This window comes from Schistocerca nitens, chromosome 1, assembly GCF_023898315.1.
Source record: "Schistocerca nitens isolate TAMUIC-IGC-003100 chromosome 1, iqSchNite1.1, whole genome shotgun sequence".
In the NCBI taxonomy this organism is placed as follows: domain Eukaryota; kingdom Metazoa; phylum Arthropoda; class Insecta; order Orthoptera; family Acrididae; genus Schistocerca; species Schistocerca nitens.
Window position 1 is genome coordinate 1,133,349,423 of NC_064614.1, and position 19,222 is coordinate 1,133,368,644.

The following is a 19,222-nucleotide window of genomic DNA, read 5'->3' on the forward strand; positions in this document are numbered from 1 at the left end:
ACGGATCAGTAGAGACGTGGCCAGTGATACGTGTGAGCTGCAATGACAAGGATCTGTTTACATCCCATTGGATTATAAACTGAAATGCCGAAGAAACTGGTATAGGCATGCGTATTCAGATACAGATATATGTGAAAAGGCTGAATATGGCACTGCAGTCAGCAGTGCCTATATAAGACAGTAAGTGTCTGGTGCAGTTGTTAGCTTGGTTACTGCTGCTACAATGGCAGGTTCTCAAGACTTGAGTGGGTCTGGACTTGGTGTTTCTGTTGGCGCATGAGTGACAGGACAGCATCTCCGAGGTAATGATGAAGTGGGGATTTTCCTGTACAATCATTTCATGAGTGTACTGTGAATAACAGGAATCCAATAAAATATCAAATCTCCAACATCACTGAAGCCGGAAAAAGATCCTGCAAGAACGAGACCGATGACGACTGAAGAGAATCTTTCAGTGTTACAGAAATGCAACCCTTCTGCAAATAGCTGCAGATTTCAATTCTGGGCCATCAGCAAGTATCAGCGTGCGAACCATTCTATGGAATGTCATCGATATGGGCTTTCCAAGTTGAAGGCCCACTCGTGTACCTTTGATGACTGCATGACACATAGCTTTACACCTTGCCTGGACCATCAACACTGACAATGGACTGTTGATGACAGGAAACATGTTGCCTGGTTGGACGAGTCTCGTTTCAAATTGTATTGAGTGGATAAATGTGTACGGGTATGGAGACAACTTCATGAAGCCATGAACCCAGCATGTCAGCACTGGTCTGTTCAAGCTGGTGGAGGCTCTGTAATGGTGTGGGGTGTGTGCAGTTGGAGTGATATGGAACCCCTGATACATGTAGATAAGACTCTGACAGGTGACACATATGTAAGCGTCCTGTTTGATTACGTGCATCCATTCATGTTCATTGTGCATTCTGATGGACTTGGGCAATTGCAGCAAGACAGTGTGACACCTTATGCATCCAGAATTGCTACAGAGTGGCTGCAGGAACTCTCTTCTGAGTTTAAACCCACAGTACGAGGGGCATTTGGAATGTCCGTGCAAAGTCCGAGAGATGGCACCACCGGCACGTATCAAGGTCATGTTTAGTTAGTAGCACCTTTGGAAAGAACGCACACCAAGTTTGAGCCATATTGGTCTATTTCTTTGTGTTTGGCATTTGTGTGTCAAGGAAGTCTAGTCATTGTCAAAAAATGGATGAAAAAGAATTTCGTGTGGTGATGGTACATGAAGTTGCCTAGATGCGTGACGAATTGACTTATGTGGGCTTCTGAGAAACTTTTGTCTGATGTCCTCCACTGTCTCGTCTGTAACTCCATAACGTGAACTGCCAGAATGTTTCAGAACACTTCCTGTTGACAGAAACTTCCTATACCATTCCTTAATTGTTTTCACATCAGGTGGATCACATTCATACACACGACAGTAATTTATTTGCACAGTAATCGGTGATTTTGTTTCCGCAAACCATACTACTGCTTGCGTGCGCTGCTGTGAAGTCGCCATTTTCACTTTATGCGACCATGCTGCACTCTGGCGACAATGCTTGGCACTTCTGGTGCGGAGATGTAAATTCTTTGAGATGCTCTACAATGTGATGCATTTTTCATTGTCGTATCTACTGTGGTTTTCCTCTCCTGGGTGCTTGAAATAAGGGACGTTTGAGTTTGCCACCCTGTACAAGTACCTTTCAAGAAGACTTTCCACATCACGAATGTGCAAGGAGTCGGAAAATCTGTGACTGCTCTTTCTATTCTTTTGGGTCAGGGTCAGGACACACTTAATTGCCATTTACTAGATGCTCTAAGATTTTTGTGTCTTGGACATTGAAGAGGCACTTTCCCAGTTCAGGCCGAGGCCTGCAGTGTGAACACACTTTATTAGGTTTTTCAGTCGGTGTAGATGCTCTCTAAACTTCTTCTGGAGGGGCAAATGACAATGTCATTCAGATGACGATTACATATTGTCTGCTTATTGGTCTAAGTGAGTTTTTTCCATCATATGATCGAAGGTAGCTGGAGCATTACACAGTTCAAATGGCATAACTTTTCAAAACCTCATCGAGGCCATCTGAAGCTAGGAAGGCAGTCTTTTCTCGCTCAGCTTTGTGAACCTAGATTTGCCAGTAGTCCGCGCGCATGTCCATAATTGAGAAATACTTTGCTCTTTCAAGCAGTCAAGGGTGTCATCAATACTTGATGGTGGTCTTTCTTCATGATTTTGTTTAATCATTTGTAATTGATGCAGAAACGCCATGTGCCATCCTTCACAAGGATCACAAGAGAAGACCAAGGACACTCTGAAGGCTCAATGATATGAATGCTGGCTTATTGGTGGATGATCTTCAGTGCTGATATGATGTTTTACCATGGGCCAATTGGTCTTTCTTTTCTCCACTAGATTTAAAATCATCCAAAAGCTGACACAGAATAGCTACCACTCATTGAATTTGTTCCTCGATCAGACCACATCCCATTGGCAGTTCTATAGTAGCTTCACTCTACCCCTTCCCCTGTATTGTCTGAAGTGGTAGCAGAGCATGATTCTTCATCAGTGACACTAAGCTACCTTTCCTGGACTGGCTGAGCTGTCCTTAAGCATACACTTTTATGAACGAGTTGTGGCTGCCGTTAACAATCCAAAGTTCTTGATCACCTACACTGCTTACAATCATTGCTGGCATGCAGATTTCTTTTGGAGCCTGAGCAGCTTTTTGCAGTCAACAAAAACTTCACTGTTTAACTGAGCATCTTGACTGATGACTGGAAGTTGTCTTGATGACAGGGGGTGACAATGTCTTCAACAGCAAACAGCCACCCAGAACGATTTTTGTTAAGTGTGATTGTTGGGATAGCTTCATTAATCTTGAACTCTGAACTTCCACAGTTTGACTGCTTATAATGTCTGCAAGAAGTCTCATCCGAGAATATCATCATTGACTACATTCTGTTAAAATAACAAATTCAAAGGGCTGTGTTCTGTCATTGATTGGTATTCTAGCAATACATGTCCCTATCAGCTGGACACATTTTCCTTGTACAACCATCAGCACAATCATTGTCTTATCAAGGAACAGAGTCCTCTTTAACTGGTGATGATAAGCATTCGACATTACAAGAAAAGAAGGCCTTTAAGTCAACATGTGCTCAGACAGGTTGACCATTGATGATGGTGTCGATACTTTCAGCCACCTTGCTGTTGTCCTTGGAGAATTTTCACGTGTGGTGTCACCACCACCACCACCACCACCACCTCTGTAAATGGTCACCTCATGTAGTTTTCCTAAATTAGGGGGCTAGAAAAGTGGCTGGCACTTCTTTGATGATGGGAGTCGCTACAGCATGTTGGGGAGTGACCTTGTCCAAGAATGGCGACAAGCCTTGATGTGTAGATCAATTATAGTTGTCTGCAGTTGACTGATGAAAATAGGACTATTGTTATGGTTGATTTCTTGCAGAGTATTAGTTGTCTAACTGTCATCTTCTTTCTTGTTGTCCTCATTTTCCAAATATCCATTCTTCTGCGGGGTGCTATACTAGGCAAAGGAGTTGTTTGTACCTGCATTGGTCGGGTGCTGGATTCAATTTGACACCCATTATTGATTTTCCTACTCGGGTGGTAAAGGATAGCAGCTCACTGATAGATAACTTCTTTATAGACCAAGATAAGTTTAACCAGATAAATGCTCAGCCTGTTGAGAATGGTCTTTCTGATCATGGTGCACAGCTAGTTACAATATATGACATAGCTCCATTCGGCAATACTAAACAGTCCTCCAAAGTAGTACGTTCAGTCAACGATTTAACAATTGCAAATTTCAGGGAAAGCCTACAGCAGTTAGACTGGGATGAGGTGTACCGTGAACCTGATGCCAATTTAAAATATAATTTATTTCATGACATTTTTGTAAATGCATTTGAAAACTGCTTCCCCAAGAAAATAGTTAAATATACTCGTAAGAAACCTTGTAACAAACCATGGCTTACTAAGGGTATAAAAATATCTTGTAACCGGAAAAGGGAAATGTATCTGACAGCAAGAAAGAGTAGTGACCCAGAAACTATCAAAAATTATAAAAACTACTGTGTTATATTAAGAAAAGTTATTAAAAAATCCAGGAGTATGTGTATCATGTCTGAAATCAGCAACTCTGATAATAAAATTAAAACAATTTGGAATATTATTAAAAGAGAAACAGGTCAACCAAGAGCAGAGGAAGACAGTATTACCATCAAATTGAATGAAAACTTTACGAACAAAAAGTCAGAAGTTGAAAATATTTTTAATAATCATTTTCTAAATGTTGTGGATATAGTAGGATCCAGGTGTTCATTAGAAGATGCTAGGCTGTTAATGGAAGAGGCCATACCTATGCAATTTGATACAATTGAAATCTCACCCACTTCTCCCTCTGAAATTAGGAAAATAATAAACTTGCTTAAAAGCAAAAACTCACATGGAATTGATGGCATTTCCAGCAAAATACTAAAAGCTTGTTCTCAACAGATAAGTAAGATTCTCAGCCACGTGTAATAGCTCTCTGGAACAGGGCATTTTCTCTGATAGACTGAAATATGCTATTGTTATACCTTTGCATAAAAAGGGGGATAGATCTGATGTCAACAATTACCATCCAATCTCCCTTCTAACAGCTTTATCCAAAATTTTTGAGAAAGTAATGTATTCAAGAGTAGCTTCACATATCTGTAAAAATGAAGTACTAACAAAATGTCAGTTTGGTTTCCAGAAAGGTTTTTCAACAGAAAATGCCATATATGCTTTCACCAGTCAAATTTTGAATGATCTGAATAACCGAACACCACCCATTGGGATTTTTTGTGATCTCTCAAAGGCTTTTGATTGTGTAAATCATGAAATTCTGTTAGACAAGCTCAAGTATTGTGGCATGAGTGGGACAGTGCACAAATGGTTTAATTCGTACCTAACTGGAAGAGTGCAGAAAGTAGAAATAAGTAGTTCTCGTAACATGCAAAGATCAGCACATTCCTCAAACTGGGGAACTATCAAGAATGGGGTTCCACAAGGGTCAGTCTTGGGTCCTTTGTTGTTCTTATTATATATTAATGACTTGCCATTCTATATTCATGAAGAGGCAAAGTTAGTTCTCTTTGCTGATGATACAAGTATAGTAATCACACCTGACAAACAAGAATTAACTGATGAAATTGTCAATACTGTCTTTCAGAAAATTACTAAGTGGTTCCTTGTAAACGGACTCTCACTGAATTTTGATAAGACACAGTACATACAGTTCCGTACAGTGAATGGTATGACGCCATTAATAAATATAGACCTTAATCAGAAGCATATAGCTAAGGTAGAATATTGCAAATTTTTAGGTGTGTCCATTGATGAGAGATTAAATTGGAAGAAACACATTGATGATCTGCTGAAACGTTTGAGTTCAGCTACTAATGCAATAAGGGTCATTGCAAATTTTGGTGATAAACATCTTAGTAAATTAGCTTACTACGCCTATTTTCACTCATTGCTTTCATATGGCATCATATTTTGGGGTAATTCATCACTGAGGAATAAAGTATTTATTGCACAAAAGCGTGTAATCAGAATAATAGCTGGAGTCCACCCAAGATCATCCTGCAGACATTTATTTAAGGATCTAGGGATATTCACAGTAGCTTCTCAGTATATATACTCTCTTATGAAATTTGTTATTAACAACCAAACCCAATTCAAAAGTAATAGCAGTGTGCATAACTACAATACTAGGAGAAAGGATGATCTTCACTATTCAAGATTAAATCTAACTTTGGCCCAGAAAGGGGTGAATTATACTGGCACTAAAGTCTTTGGTCACTTACCAAATAGTATCAAAAGTCTGACAGATAACCAACAAGTATTTAAGAAGAAATTAAAAGAATTTCTGAATGACAACTCCTTCTACTCCATAGAGGAATTTTTAGATATAAATTAAGAAAAAAAAACATAAAAAATATAAAAAAATAAAATAAAAAATAAAGAAAAACAAAAAAACACAATAAAATAAAGTTGTTATATTAACTTAAGTATGTTGTTAAATAAACCTAATTATGTCATGTATTGGAAAATTCGACTCGTTCCACATCATTACGAAATATCGTATTCATGATCCATGGAACTAGTATTAATCTAATCTAATCTAATCTAATCTAATCATGGTTTGACAATGGTGGTGTAGGTCAGAGTTACAAATCCGTTTCTCACTGTGTGTTGGACTGGTGGTGGAGATTGGTGCCAGATTCTGATAGAACTCTTTTTGAACATTCTGTATTACCTCCTGAGATATAGTGTCAATGTTCATGACCAATATTTCTTGTGCACTAGATCTGATAGTCCTGGCTGCCAAAAAACTGTTGTATGTCCTTTCTTATGACCTGGTTTATGAAAGAGGCTAGGTCACATTGATCTTCCACAACTGCCATAGGGACCGTGTTTGGGAATTGGTCATAGTTCTTTTGTCCAAATCTTTCTGTGTTGCATTTCCTTGATACGCTGGCACCACTTGAATTCTCCTGTTGTGACAGACTTAACCCAAAAGACTTTGTACATGTCTTCCGCAATTCCTTTCATCAAATGTGAGATTGTCAGCTACAGTCACTTGGATTCAATTAGTGGCATTGGGCCAAAATATTCTGTATGTAAGGCTGTGTCATTTTGCTATGACATAAGGTCTGTTCTTCAATTGTTATTCGCTTAGTGGACTTGCTGTTGATTTTTATCAAATGTTTCCTTCAGTTCGACTTTGAATTTGTCTGAGCTATAGGGCTTATTTTTGTTTTTCTCCAGGCATTGCTGAACTGTACCATCAAAGTGAAAGTACACGTTTGCCAAACACATCATGTCATTGTACCTGTTATGAGAGTCGAGGAGCATGAAAGGGAAGCAGTGGTTGAATTAATTTTGACTGATAAGAATTCATATTGTAACAAAGAATTTTACTTTAGCTCTCTACTGCAAAATAATACTTCAACGTAACAAATGGGAGAATAACACTAAAATAAAACTGTGCAAAGAAAATGTGCCATTTACAACAACAAAAAAACTCACTGCATACAGATGCATCAGCTGACAGAAAAATGTGTCAGAGATATACAATGCTGTGTAACAACAAACTGCTTTTGATGTGTGTTTCTCGTGGGCCTCATTTTGATGAAAGTGATGTCACAACTGTTTACATTTCTAAAAAGTCACTCAAAAATATTGTGAATTGTGATTTGTGAGGCGTTAATTTCAAAGTAAATTTCCTTTTACGTGAGATGAATTACGTTACACATGAGAATGTGCAGTGACTTTCTTAAATCACAGAGCGTTAGACCCTCATCCAAAACTTAACACTGAGGGCCAGCCACGTAGAAAAATTTCGAGCTCAGAAGAACAGCCATTTATGCAATTATTAAAAATTTTACTGGCACATTTGTGTTTGATATATTTTGCAGCATAATACATGTTAAAAAAGACCAGGATTCAAGGTTAGTTTTTCATATTTATTTTAGTTCTTTCATAGATTACAGATTATGCAATAATGATGGCATAGAGCATAATTATCCTTAAAAATGTTTAATGAGTTCTTGAGCAATTGCACATGTAATTAATTGGTTTTTTAATGAATTGGTTTTTCTATCAAAAAGTCAAAGTGCTCAACAGAACATGTATCCATCCAGGTAACCCACAAAATGTTTGTTACACAGCAGTGAAATTTATAATTGTGCTTGTCAGCAATTTTCACTTGCTGCAGTTTCAAGTTTTATGCTGAGGATCCTGCCTAACCACACCCTCAGAAAACACAGCAAACAATTTTTGGTGACCAATATTACATGTGAGAGCTTAGCTTTTCTTGTAGGTATACTGTATATATATTAATTTAAACCATTAACTTTTCGTATTTATGTGCTCGTGGTACTTGTAGTGTGAGCTATGGTTGGTTGACAAAAATGCGTTGCAATCTCGATTTGAGTGCCTCAGAACTACAGTGCTGTATTTGGTGGAATTTGTGTTTATACTTTCGTAATACAAAAATTTGCATTGTAAATGTTGCCGCACATTAAAGATCTTTCCAAAACACATTATTCTTTGCTGGGTTTTGTTTCCATAATGTAGGAAAGTTCTATACCAGTGGATAAAACGTTTACCATTCAAACGATTGATAAGTTTTACTACTCCAAGGGAAAGTAAATTGTCATTTGATGTGGGAAAAAATGTGCTTTCACCAGGGGCGTAGTCTATTTTGACCCAGGAAAAAGCGTATTTTCACCTGAGAAAAAGTGCATTTTTAACTGGGAACTGTGGGAAAAATTCAGATTTTTTCGTATACACCCTGAGGATTCAGTGTGTACACCAAACAGTGTCATGTTGGAATCACATTCAAGACCAAATCTGAAGGTCTGCCAGTGAAATAAAACACTTTATCTCTGAAAGCACATTAATTATGAACACAAGTTTACAGCCAGAACAGAACAGAACTCATAAACAAAGAGTGCAGCTGTTTATACAATTTTGGAATATTCCAGATTGTTTGTATTTATACATACACAGAATATTCCAAAATATACAAATGTAAGGTATTTCTAGAAGCTTCCGGAACTGATCATACTAAATAACAAATAATAATTGTTTGTGGGCTGGTTTGAACTGGTAACCAACAACACTCCAGCCAGTGACGCTAACCACTACACCACACTGGGTACACCACATCTCCCACCAATATTATCATCAGGGAGCTAATAATGGATCTGGATCACGTAAATGCAAATTAATTTGAGTTATAGTTAATTTTATAGCTTATTGGCTTTTTCTACTCTCGAGATTAGTTCTGAAGTCCCCCACCACCCCCCCCCTTCCCCCCCCTTAGAATATGTAATTTGTGAAATAAACTGTTATCTTTTGTGTTAAACATTTTATGACTGCTGTCAGCCCATCTATATCTGGATCAGAATGACAAATTGACGGCCGTTTGTTTACAGAAGAGTTAATAGTATCAAATGGATATTAAACTGAGAAAGAAAATTTTGAGTATATATGGAAATGAATCGTTGACTGTAGCACAACTTGAAAAGAAGAGAATTGGTGAGTTTGAGATGTGATGTTGTTGAAGGATGCTGAAAATTAAGTTGGTGTTGTTGTTAGTATTATCACCGCCATCATACAGCTATACACAACATGCACATTACATACCAAATGTTTTTTTTTGTGTATTTTTGTTTAACTCAATAACAAGTTAACAGCAATTGGTGTCGGTTGTGCCCACATCTGCTTTATCGTATTCAGATGGAGTTGAATTAGTTGGGAAGATCAAACACTGCAGCCTTCTTCACTACATTTTAAATTAGAGGGATGGTCTGGGGTGGATATTTATTCCAGCAGTTTTCCACTTTACGGTATCACTGAAAACCTTTTTGATTTGAAAATTGGCTCAAGGTGGCTTGTGTGACTTCAGTCATCTAGCTGGTGGATTCTGGAAAGGGTTATTTAGAACTGAGATCTTATGGGGGACTGTCTCATTAAGAATTCGTATCTATGCACCATTTCTCCTGTAATATGGAAGGGGCAGTATGGAATAGAATAGGCAAGCACCAGATGGGAGATGATTTGGCAGTTCTAGTAATTGTTCTCATGGCCTCATTCAGATGTATATTTGCATGTGCATGTAATCCCATACAGGGGCACAATGTTAAGCAACTGATTACGCAGGTGAGATACTGCAATCTAGCTCATTTATGAAACTGCCTGGCATATTAAATCTGTGTGCCGGACCGAGACTCGAACTCGGGACCTTTGCCATTCGCGGGCAAGTGCTCTACCAACTGAGCTACCCAAGCACGACTCACGCCCCGTCCTCACAGCTTTACTTCTGCCAGTACCTCGTCTCCTACCTTCCAAACTTGACAGAAGCTCTCCTGCGAACCTTGCAGAACTATCACTCCTGAAAGAAAGGATATTGCGGAGACATGGCTTAGCCACAGCCTAGGGGATGTTTCCAGAATGAGATTTTCACTCTGCAGCGGAGTGTGCGCTGATATGAAACTTCTGCCAGATGGTGGGTGGGTGGGTTAGTAAGGGGGGGGGGGGTGATTAGCAGTCTATCCAATTCATACTGTTGTTGAATAGAGAGATAAGCTTTCACATGTGCCTGCCTCCCATCTCAACACCACCTCTGTGTGGCGAATAGCAGTCTGTCCAAGTCATTCTGTTATTGAATAGAGAGATAGGCAGATAGTTAGCCACCTCAGTTCCTTCTTCTTCTGTGATTACTATAGTCTGCTTCATCATGTTAGGTAGTTTACCATTTTGTAATATTTAATTGAAGAATTCTAGAAGTCATTGTTTCATATGGGGGCCTACAGTTTTATTGAACTTTGAATACGCTCCATGGTATCCAGCTACATTATTAGTCCTCAGATTGCTCAGTGCTAAGTTGAGTTCATGTAGGTAAGTCACATGCATAGTGATGGAGAGGTTTAAAACAAGATTTCTTTGCTTGTACAATGTAAGCACACTTTTAAATTTCCGGTATTAATGTTTGCTGGTGTTTGACTACAGATTCCTTCAAATTTTCTATGTTCACAGTGTTAATTATGTTATCATATTATTAATTTCCTGCCATTTACACTTAGTGAAACAATGTCGGTGGTAGTAACAAACAATAAATCAGTGCAATTGACATAAAGTCGTGCTGGAAAGGCATTAGCTTTCAAGAAATGTTTACAAACATGACACAGTTAACTTCCTAGGGATCTAGAATGCCTTGCCCTGGAGTGATGAAAGTCCTTAAGAGTTCAAATAATTTATGCTGCTAGTGCTTGGTCTCCATAACACTGTAAACATAACAATAATAACTGTATTGTGTGTATCATTGTTCATAGTTATGTTATTGAACTAAGTGTTGTGTTGGACTAAATTTCAGTATTCATCTGAATGAATGGAAAGTTGGCAACAACAAAGAAGAGCATTGGTAGCTCCTTCTCCATATAATATACATCTAGTTTCAAATCATCACAGGTGTGGTGCCTCTAGTGAAAAGTGTCTGAATTTTATGGGAATTGCTGGTATATTATCTTGTATTTTAAAAAAATATATATATTTTCAGGATATATTATCAAGTGCTGTATGGTGTATAATATGTAGCAATTTGCGAGGTGGTGATTAGGTTAGGGTGTAATAGGGCAGTCTAAGTAGCTATGAGTGAAACAAGAAGCAACAGTATTTAAATACAATCACGATTGTCACATACATGACACTTCAGTCAGAATGTGTCCTGATTTCCAAGGTTTTGATTTGATTGGAACCTGACAGCAGGGCTAAAATTTAACTGCACATTTTGATCTATATTAAGTCCTATAGAATCAAACAATAGAAAATCCAGGATGGAATAATAAAAAGGATAGGTCGACAGTGTTTTAGTTGTGCCTATCTGTGACTCAACATCTCCGCTGTATACTTAAGTCCCACAGAAGTATATTTCATTATGCTGACACCTATCTGCCTACGTGTTCTGTCACTGGAGGCCATCAACTTATGTAATCAGTCATCACTGCTATCGCATCTCTTGCATATTTTTGCTAAAACAATCATTTTTAGCATACAGTGTAGTAAACTTTAAGATTTGAAGTGGCATCATAAGTTTGTGTATGTGACACACATGCAGCTTTTTGGTCTTCTTCAGATTTCTGCAAATTTGTTCATGTAGACATCAAAACTTTTGAATATATTTATGAATTATAAAACCAGATAGAAAACAGTTCACCAAAAATATTTGAAACCAACTCTAATTATAATAAGTAAAACTTATGTGAGGCCAAAGTTCTCAGTTAAAGATCAGTAGCCTGCAATAAAATGACCAATTGATGTTTTGTATGGTATGTTCTTAAAAAGTGATTTCCCACAGTTTACACATTCTCACAAGTTTCACCATTATTTTATACTCCCTTGAAAAGTATAAAAGATGGTTTCACTATAATTGCTTCTTCACATTCAGTAATTTGCCTTCTGCAGTATTGCTTATGAATCGCTGGCGACACAATGTACAAACATACCCAGGTGAGAGGGGGCTGGGGTTATTGTTCGAAGTTAATTAACATTACATGGAGTAAAGACATGAGTTGCTCATAATACTAATGCAAGAAATGCATATAAGCAGATTCTACATAAATCTCTGCACACTGGTCTAGGAATTGCTGAAATTTGTAGAGTGGGCTGCACCGAGTGGAGCCACTTACCACACATTCTCATTATGTCTTGCAAGGAGGGTATTAATATGTTTGATGGAATGGGGCTGATTAAGTTAGTCTGGAATAGTATTCTGCCGTTAATGCATTGTTTGACTTACGTTGAAATATCGGAAGTTCCATAACACCTAGGTGATCTGCTATTGTGACGGGTAACCAGTTAAAACCTCTTGGTCTCTTCAGATGTTACGAAAGCTGAAGCTGGGGTGATGCATTTGATACTCCCATGCTGTGAAAGTCTTCCAGCCATTGATAGTGGAGACAATGAAAGTGACATTGTTGAATACCTATTGACAGTGTTGCGCTTGGGGTCAGGCTCAATAGTGTGGTAGACACTTTACAGTGTCAGATTTTTAAAAAAACTAGCTCACTTAAACAACTGCAAATGTGTACTCACTTAATAAACTGAAAGTAACTCCAGTATACAAACAAAAGCTCAGTGAAATTAGTTAATTGCGTAAGAGAACTGCACAAGAAATGCTGTGATGTATAGTATGTTTGTAAATTGAAGAGCAAGCAGCACTCATGGTGGGGAAAGATGCCTTCCACAGATGAACACTTCAGTTGCATACAGAGTGACTAAGAACCAGTTTACTCTGAAACAGTGTGCAGAAATTTACAGAGAATCTGTTGTTGATATGTGTCTCTTGCTTGAGCATTATTAGTAAATCATATCTGTATTCCACCTACTGTTAACACACTTTGTGAAACACAGCCCCGTCCTAGTATGTCTATGCACTGTCGTGGCAGTGATTCACAAGGTTTGCTGTGGACGGTCTATATAACTTACCGTATTTACTCGAATCTGAGCCGCACTTTTTTTCCTGTTTTTGTAATCCAAAAAACCGCCTGCGGCTTAGAATCGAGTGCAAAGTAAGTGGAAGTTCCAGAAAATGTTGGTAGGTGCTGCCACAACTAACTTCTGCCGTCGAACATATGTAGCGCTACACAGGCATGCTTTGCAGGCACGAAGATAAATACTGGCGCCAAACCCTCTGCGTCAGTAAATAAATTTTTTAAAAAAAAGGTGGAAGACAAGCTTTTTTCCCCGCCTTGAGTTTCGACCACTGCATTTTCATACTTTATCCAACGAAGTAAATACAAATTTCGTATTGTGCATCTTCGAATGTAGCAGCATTTCAATGTACTACGAAAATCCGACTGGCAAGACTGTTTGGGATGTTTGTCAATATGGCCAACTATACGTTCTGAATGTTTTCCTACCTGTGAGAAGAGATGGTTCCTTATAGGAACTTTTATGAATTGTGAATCGCATGCCGTATTCTCTTCACCATAAGAATAATACAAATATTAACATTTTGCCATGTATTCTTTCATGTTTGCTGCTAAATCATTTAAATCCTGTCTGCCTAATAAACTACGAAACTAGAGTGAGACAACAGAAAACGAGGAAGAATGTACATATCATGTCATGTTTATATTCGTATTATTCTTATGCCTAATAGTGGTACAGTCAAAAATGAAGGACTGCAATTGACTAGATTTTTAAATCTAAGATGACTCTAATTTCAGTGCAGAATGTAATGTACTTAAGAGGCGTCTGCAAAGATTTTCAAACGGAGAAAAATTTTCGCTAAACTCTCGTTCAGAACATCTTCTATCATACGCTGTCTATTATTTGGTTCTTGTTGATCATTATCAAAGAAAGCAGGAGTGTAGGTAACAGCAAATAGCAGTCTCTTGCCATTGTTTCGCTAATGAGACGATTCCTCTCTCTTTTTTTAAATTGTAAGCGGCAGTAGCGTGCACAGAACCAAGCCATGCTGCGAGCGGCGACAGGTCGTCAGTAATGCATTTTCAGCTTAGTGTGACGTAAACACCTATAACAAAGGAAAATAAACAATCAATTCAAACCAGACGAAGTACGCGAAAAAGGAAGGGTACCCGTATAAATACGGATGGAGCACCTGACGCATAGCAATGGCTACCTGGTAAAGCTTAACTGCTAAGCTTACGACTCGAACCAAACTACTGTAGCTGTATCGTCATTCATTCGACCTAAATTGTGTCTCATATTACAATGGACCAATTTTGTTTTATTTGGAGGTGCGGCCTAAAACTTTTCTCTCCCCTTGAATTTCGAGTCTCAAATTTCAGGTGCGGCTTAGATTCGGGAAAATTTTTTTTTCCCTTGATTTCGAGTCATTTTTCAGGTGCGGCTTGGATTCGAGTAAATACGGTAGTGCAACACCTTATAGTGACTTCATGTGACATAGTGGCATAGAGAGAGTGGGGAGTCACCTGCTCCCTCTTCTGTTTGTAGTCTGATGAAAGTGATAAGTACGTGGTACATGGGCACAAGCCAACGACCTTATCTTCCACCCCCCCCCCTGCTCCTCCTCTGCCCTTCCACCTTGTTGTTATTTACCTCAGGACACAATTTGTCTATTAATACAGCTCTGCTGCATTTAGGTATGGTTGTTGTTGTTGTTGTTGTTGTTGTTGTTGTGGTCTTCAGTCCTGAGACTGGTTTGATACAGCTCTCCATGCTACTCTATCCTGTGCAAGCTTCTTCATCTCAAAGTACTTACTGCAACCTACATCCTTCTGAATCTGCTTAGTGTATTGATCTCTTGGTCTCCCTCTACAATTTTTACCCCCCACGCTGCCCTCCAATGCTAAATTTGTGATCCCTTGATGCCTCAAAACATGTCCTACCAACGGTCCCTTCTTTTTGTCAAGTTGTGCCACAAACTCCTCTTCTCCCCAATTCTATTCAACACCTCCTCATTAGTTATGTGATCTATCAGCATTCTTCTGTAGCACCACATTTCGAAAGCTTCTATTCTCTTCGTGTCCAAACTATTTATCGTCCATGTTTCACTTCCATACATGGCTACACTCCATACAAATACTTTCAGAAATGACTTCCTGACACTTAAATCCATACTCGATGTTAACAAATTTCTCTTCTTCAGAAACGCTTTCCTTCCCATTTCCAGTCTACATTTTATATCCTCTCTACTTCAACCATCATCAGTTATTTTACTTCCTAAATAGCAAAACTCCTTTACTACTTTAAGTGTCTCATTTCCTAATCTAATTCCCTCAGCATCACCCGATTTAATTTGACTACATGGTATGGTACACACATTTAACATTTCTTCATAACCTACTTCATTTAACAATAGATATTACTTTTATACCATTAAAACACTATTTTTAATAATCAGTGGTTTTTTCTATCCCCTGCAACATATCCCCTTCACTACTAGAGAAAAAACAAACAGGATCGTTTTTGGAGAAAATCAAATGTACTTTAATTTTTCACTGGGAAACGTTTTTACTTTAAGCCAATGTCTTAGTTATTCAAGAAAATCGTATAAAAGTACCTTTAAACGCCCACCCACTCTCAAGCTCAAACCCAAGCAGCCAGAATTTTTTGTATGTTGTCTGTGGGGCCCTCCCTCCTACCACTACACAAGAGTCTGCAACTATATAAGTGTTTTTCCTTCATTGACTGGATTATGAGGTGATAAAGGTATCTTGACCTAGGACCCTAGGATGTCCATGTCAATTTCAGATTAGACAATTCTGTTTCACCCTGTTGGTGTCTGTACTGGTTTGCTTGGTGCAAAATCTGTTCACTTTGAAACAGGAACAATATGTAATGATCCCATGTGGTGAATCTTTTCAAATTTACAGTATTACTAAGTGAAGACATGAATGGAACAGTCTTCAGCTGCAGTAATAATTTCCAACAATATTTAAAACTTTCTCACATAACGTTTTTAAGAAGAAATGAAGATAGTTACTACATCTCTCTCTGACATTTTGGTTGTTGTAGATGGCATACATCTGTGTCTTTTAGCATGAGTGACATATTATTATTGTACTTACTGTCCTTCAAATAAACTAAGTGATGGTATAAAAGTTCCATTTATTAATCACAAATATGACTGATCGCGACCTAAATGAAATTTTATAGCCCTAAAGTTTTAGCAACGGCAAAGAGTAGAGCCCGACTGGATGGTTCCTATAAAGACTAAAGCAGTGGCAAAACAGAGGCAAAATGTTAATTAGTTTCAACCTAAGTCTGATTTCTACATCTACATGGTTACTCTGCAATTGACACTTAAGTGCCTGGCAGAGGGTTCATCGGACCATTTTCATACTACTTCTCTACCATTCCACTCTTGAATGGTGCAGAATAGGAATTGGAACCCCCAACAACATGGAACTTTAGTGTTGGTGAATATGACTGGACAGAGTTTCATTTAGATTTTGATCCATTGTATTTGTAATTAATGAATAAAACTTTACATAATTGCCTTTCTTATTTGGACAGTGATGAGTGCATTGGGGCTACCTTGCTTGTCAGCTGTCCTCTTCATTTTACCATAAACTGCTACATCCCACATCAGAAATCTGCATATTCATATACAGGCCTGCCCCTGTGGTTGTTACCTTCCCCAGTTCCTTTTGACTCAATGCAGGCAGACTTAATTCCTTACTTGTTCAGTCTGTGGGTGGCACTACAAAATTGGTAATGTTACATGGCCTGGAAATGGGGGTTTAACTGATGCTGGTGTACTACTCTCCATGTTTTTCTCAAAAGCTGGAAATACGTTGGTGGTGTAGACAGACTAGATAGTGTGTATAGCTGAAGACTGCTATTAGTGCTGTAACAACTACATTAATGACCGCTTTTGTTTACTTTCCTGTTGTATAACCTACTATATATACTGCTGATACAGTTTTCCTTATTGTCATTGTTGCTGATTTTTCAAAATTGAAGAAATAGCTGGTCCATGATTAAGCTGACACTTTCACCTAGGCTAATGGAATATATGTAGGCAGCCTCTTCACCACTTTTGTTTTGGTGCCGACACCAGCTTGAGTAGCAAACTCGTTAGGAATCCATTGCGTACAGTTACAGTGTGAATAATACAATGTCTGATTAATGAAGGGTTGTCATAGGCTAGCAAAATTCTGATATATTCACAAGTCATATCAAACTGCTAATAGCTGTTGTGTATCTCTTTAATCTTCTCATTTTGTATTGTAAATGAACAGTTAGCTCATAGTCTTTGATCTGAGCTTCACCTTGACTTCATAATTGGGGTCACAACATGCTGTTCACATTTATTTACTAACTTGTGGCCACTAACATTTTTTTCCTTAGAAACTGATTTTGTCTCAACATTTTTACCACTAGTAATACATTATTTTCTGTAAATCATTAAAGTTGAAATTTATGCTTCCAGTGTGTTTATGAAGGAACTGCATACTGTAAAATTATATTTTACACGGGATGAAACCATACTGTGCATTTCTTGGGAGCCATGTAAAAAAAAATGTTAATATAATTTAGCTTTTTTGTCTTCCAGCATGTGCCTGTGGAAATAAAACAGGAAGAGATAGAAGTCTCTGATGGAAGTGATAATGAATATTCACATAATTCTCAAGTTGCTGGAAGTTCCACTCAGGTTGACTCAGGATTGAGCAAAAATGTAGTAAAGACTGAACGAGAAGGTTCAGGAACTGAAGCTGGCAACCATCACGGTCAGTCGCAGCGGCTAACACGTCGTCCACGGAGACTCTTCCTTGCTCGTAAAAAACGTTTTGGGCTAAGTTCGGGTGGATCAAAAATATTCCCTTGTCATGTCTGCAATAAAGGTTTTGGGAGAAAATCACACGCAATTCGCCATGAAATGTCACACAGCCATATGATTCAACTTTCTCAGGCAACTTCTGGAAATTCCTGTTTGGTGAGTGACTTGACAATATTAAGATGTTATACCTATTTCTCAAGTGTTCAATAGTTGCTCTGATTTCAGAGTTCATGCACTGTCATAATGACTAAGAATACAAATTGCAACATTTAAATGTGCAATAATAAAATATGATTTGAACTCAAACTTTGAACATTGAATTTTGAGAGAAAAAACAAATAAGATGAATTTTTGTGTTACTAAGAAGGAAGTGGTAGAGTTGCTAGTGAATATGTAAACTGGCACAACTGATTGCAATTCAATTAAAAATCATTCTCGGGTGTGGTAGCTGGTTGTGCCAAAGAAAGCCTGGTTATATAATAAAATGTATGAAGTTTGACAGTATGTGTCATCATTAGCTGGACTAAAAAGAAGATGAATGTGTGCATCTGAGTGTGAACAATTTATTTTCAGGTAACCCATCTTTTTCGATTCTTAGCTCAATGTTTTAACTGTGGGGGGAATCACATAAATTTTTATGTTAATTATAAGCATAACTCTCCAAAGCAATAATTTTTAATCACAGCTTCTGTTATCAGTCACCTTGTTTCTTATATTTCATTTCCTATCGAATATTGTTACAAAAAGACAGAGTGGCTGGTCAGTACTCAACTTTGAGAGGTGAACTTCTAAGAACTATTGATATACTCTGATTAAAATTGACGTTTCAGCAAGTCTAATGATAGGAGCCAGGTGTGAGCCAATCATAGTTGTTTCTCAAGCATCACATACTCACTATGTTGCCTGTTTTGTAGGTTTTTTAGGTACAGTAAAACCCCTATTTTATGTATTCATGGGGATTCAGACTTAAAAACCACAAAATTGAGGAAAATGCGGAATCGAGAAAAATGTTGATACTCCCAAAATAGAGCAAAAACTTGTGTAATTGACATACATGATTATAAATCATAATCCTCAAAAATACATTGCAAAAAATCACCATAAGTGAAGGAAATACGATGTACAGTATCATGTTTATACAATAATTTGTGGTAATGAATTTCATCAGCTCCTAAAAATAAAACCATGGATGTGTAACAGAAAGTAAAAACTCATCAAAAAATTGAAATTGATATCTGTCTATGAGGTAATTGAGCTATTTTCCAACATGCTACAACCACCAATTATACATTAAAAAACACTTTTTTTGAGACATCTTTCCTTTTGGTCACCTAGAAAAAAAAAGCAAAATTTGATGAACATAGTGAATTAAACTGAAAACTGAAGTA

The 19,222-nt window shown here is 37.8% G+C and overlaps 1 protein-coding gene across 3 annotated transcripts in view; it reads left to right on the plus strand.

The window, feature by feature from the left end:
- The window catches only part of LOC126199489 (zinc finger protein 91-like), a 177,724-nt gene that overhangs the window by 45,912 nt on the left and 112,590 nt on the right, over window positions 1-19,222 (plus strand). For all 3 annotated transcript variants that reach the window (XR_007540164.1, XM_049936412.1, XM_049936420.1), the window contains one exon: window positions 17,610-17,990. Coding sequence is in view for 2 of the 3 variants with exons in the window: in XM_049936412.1 (XP_049792369.1) it covers window positions 17,610-17,990 (381 nt within the window). In the remaining variant the exon portion in view is untranslated. The remainder of the gene's footprint in view (window positions 1-17,609; window positions 17,991-19,222) is intronic.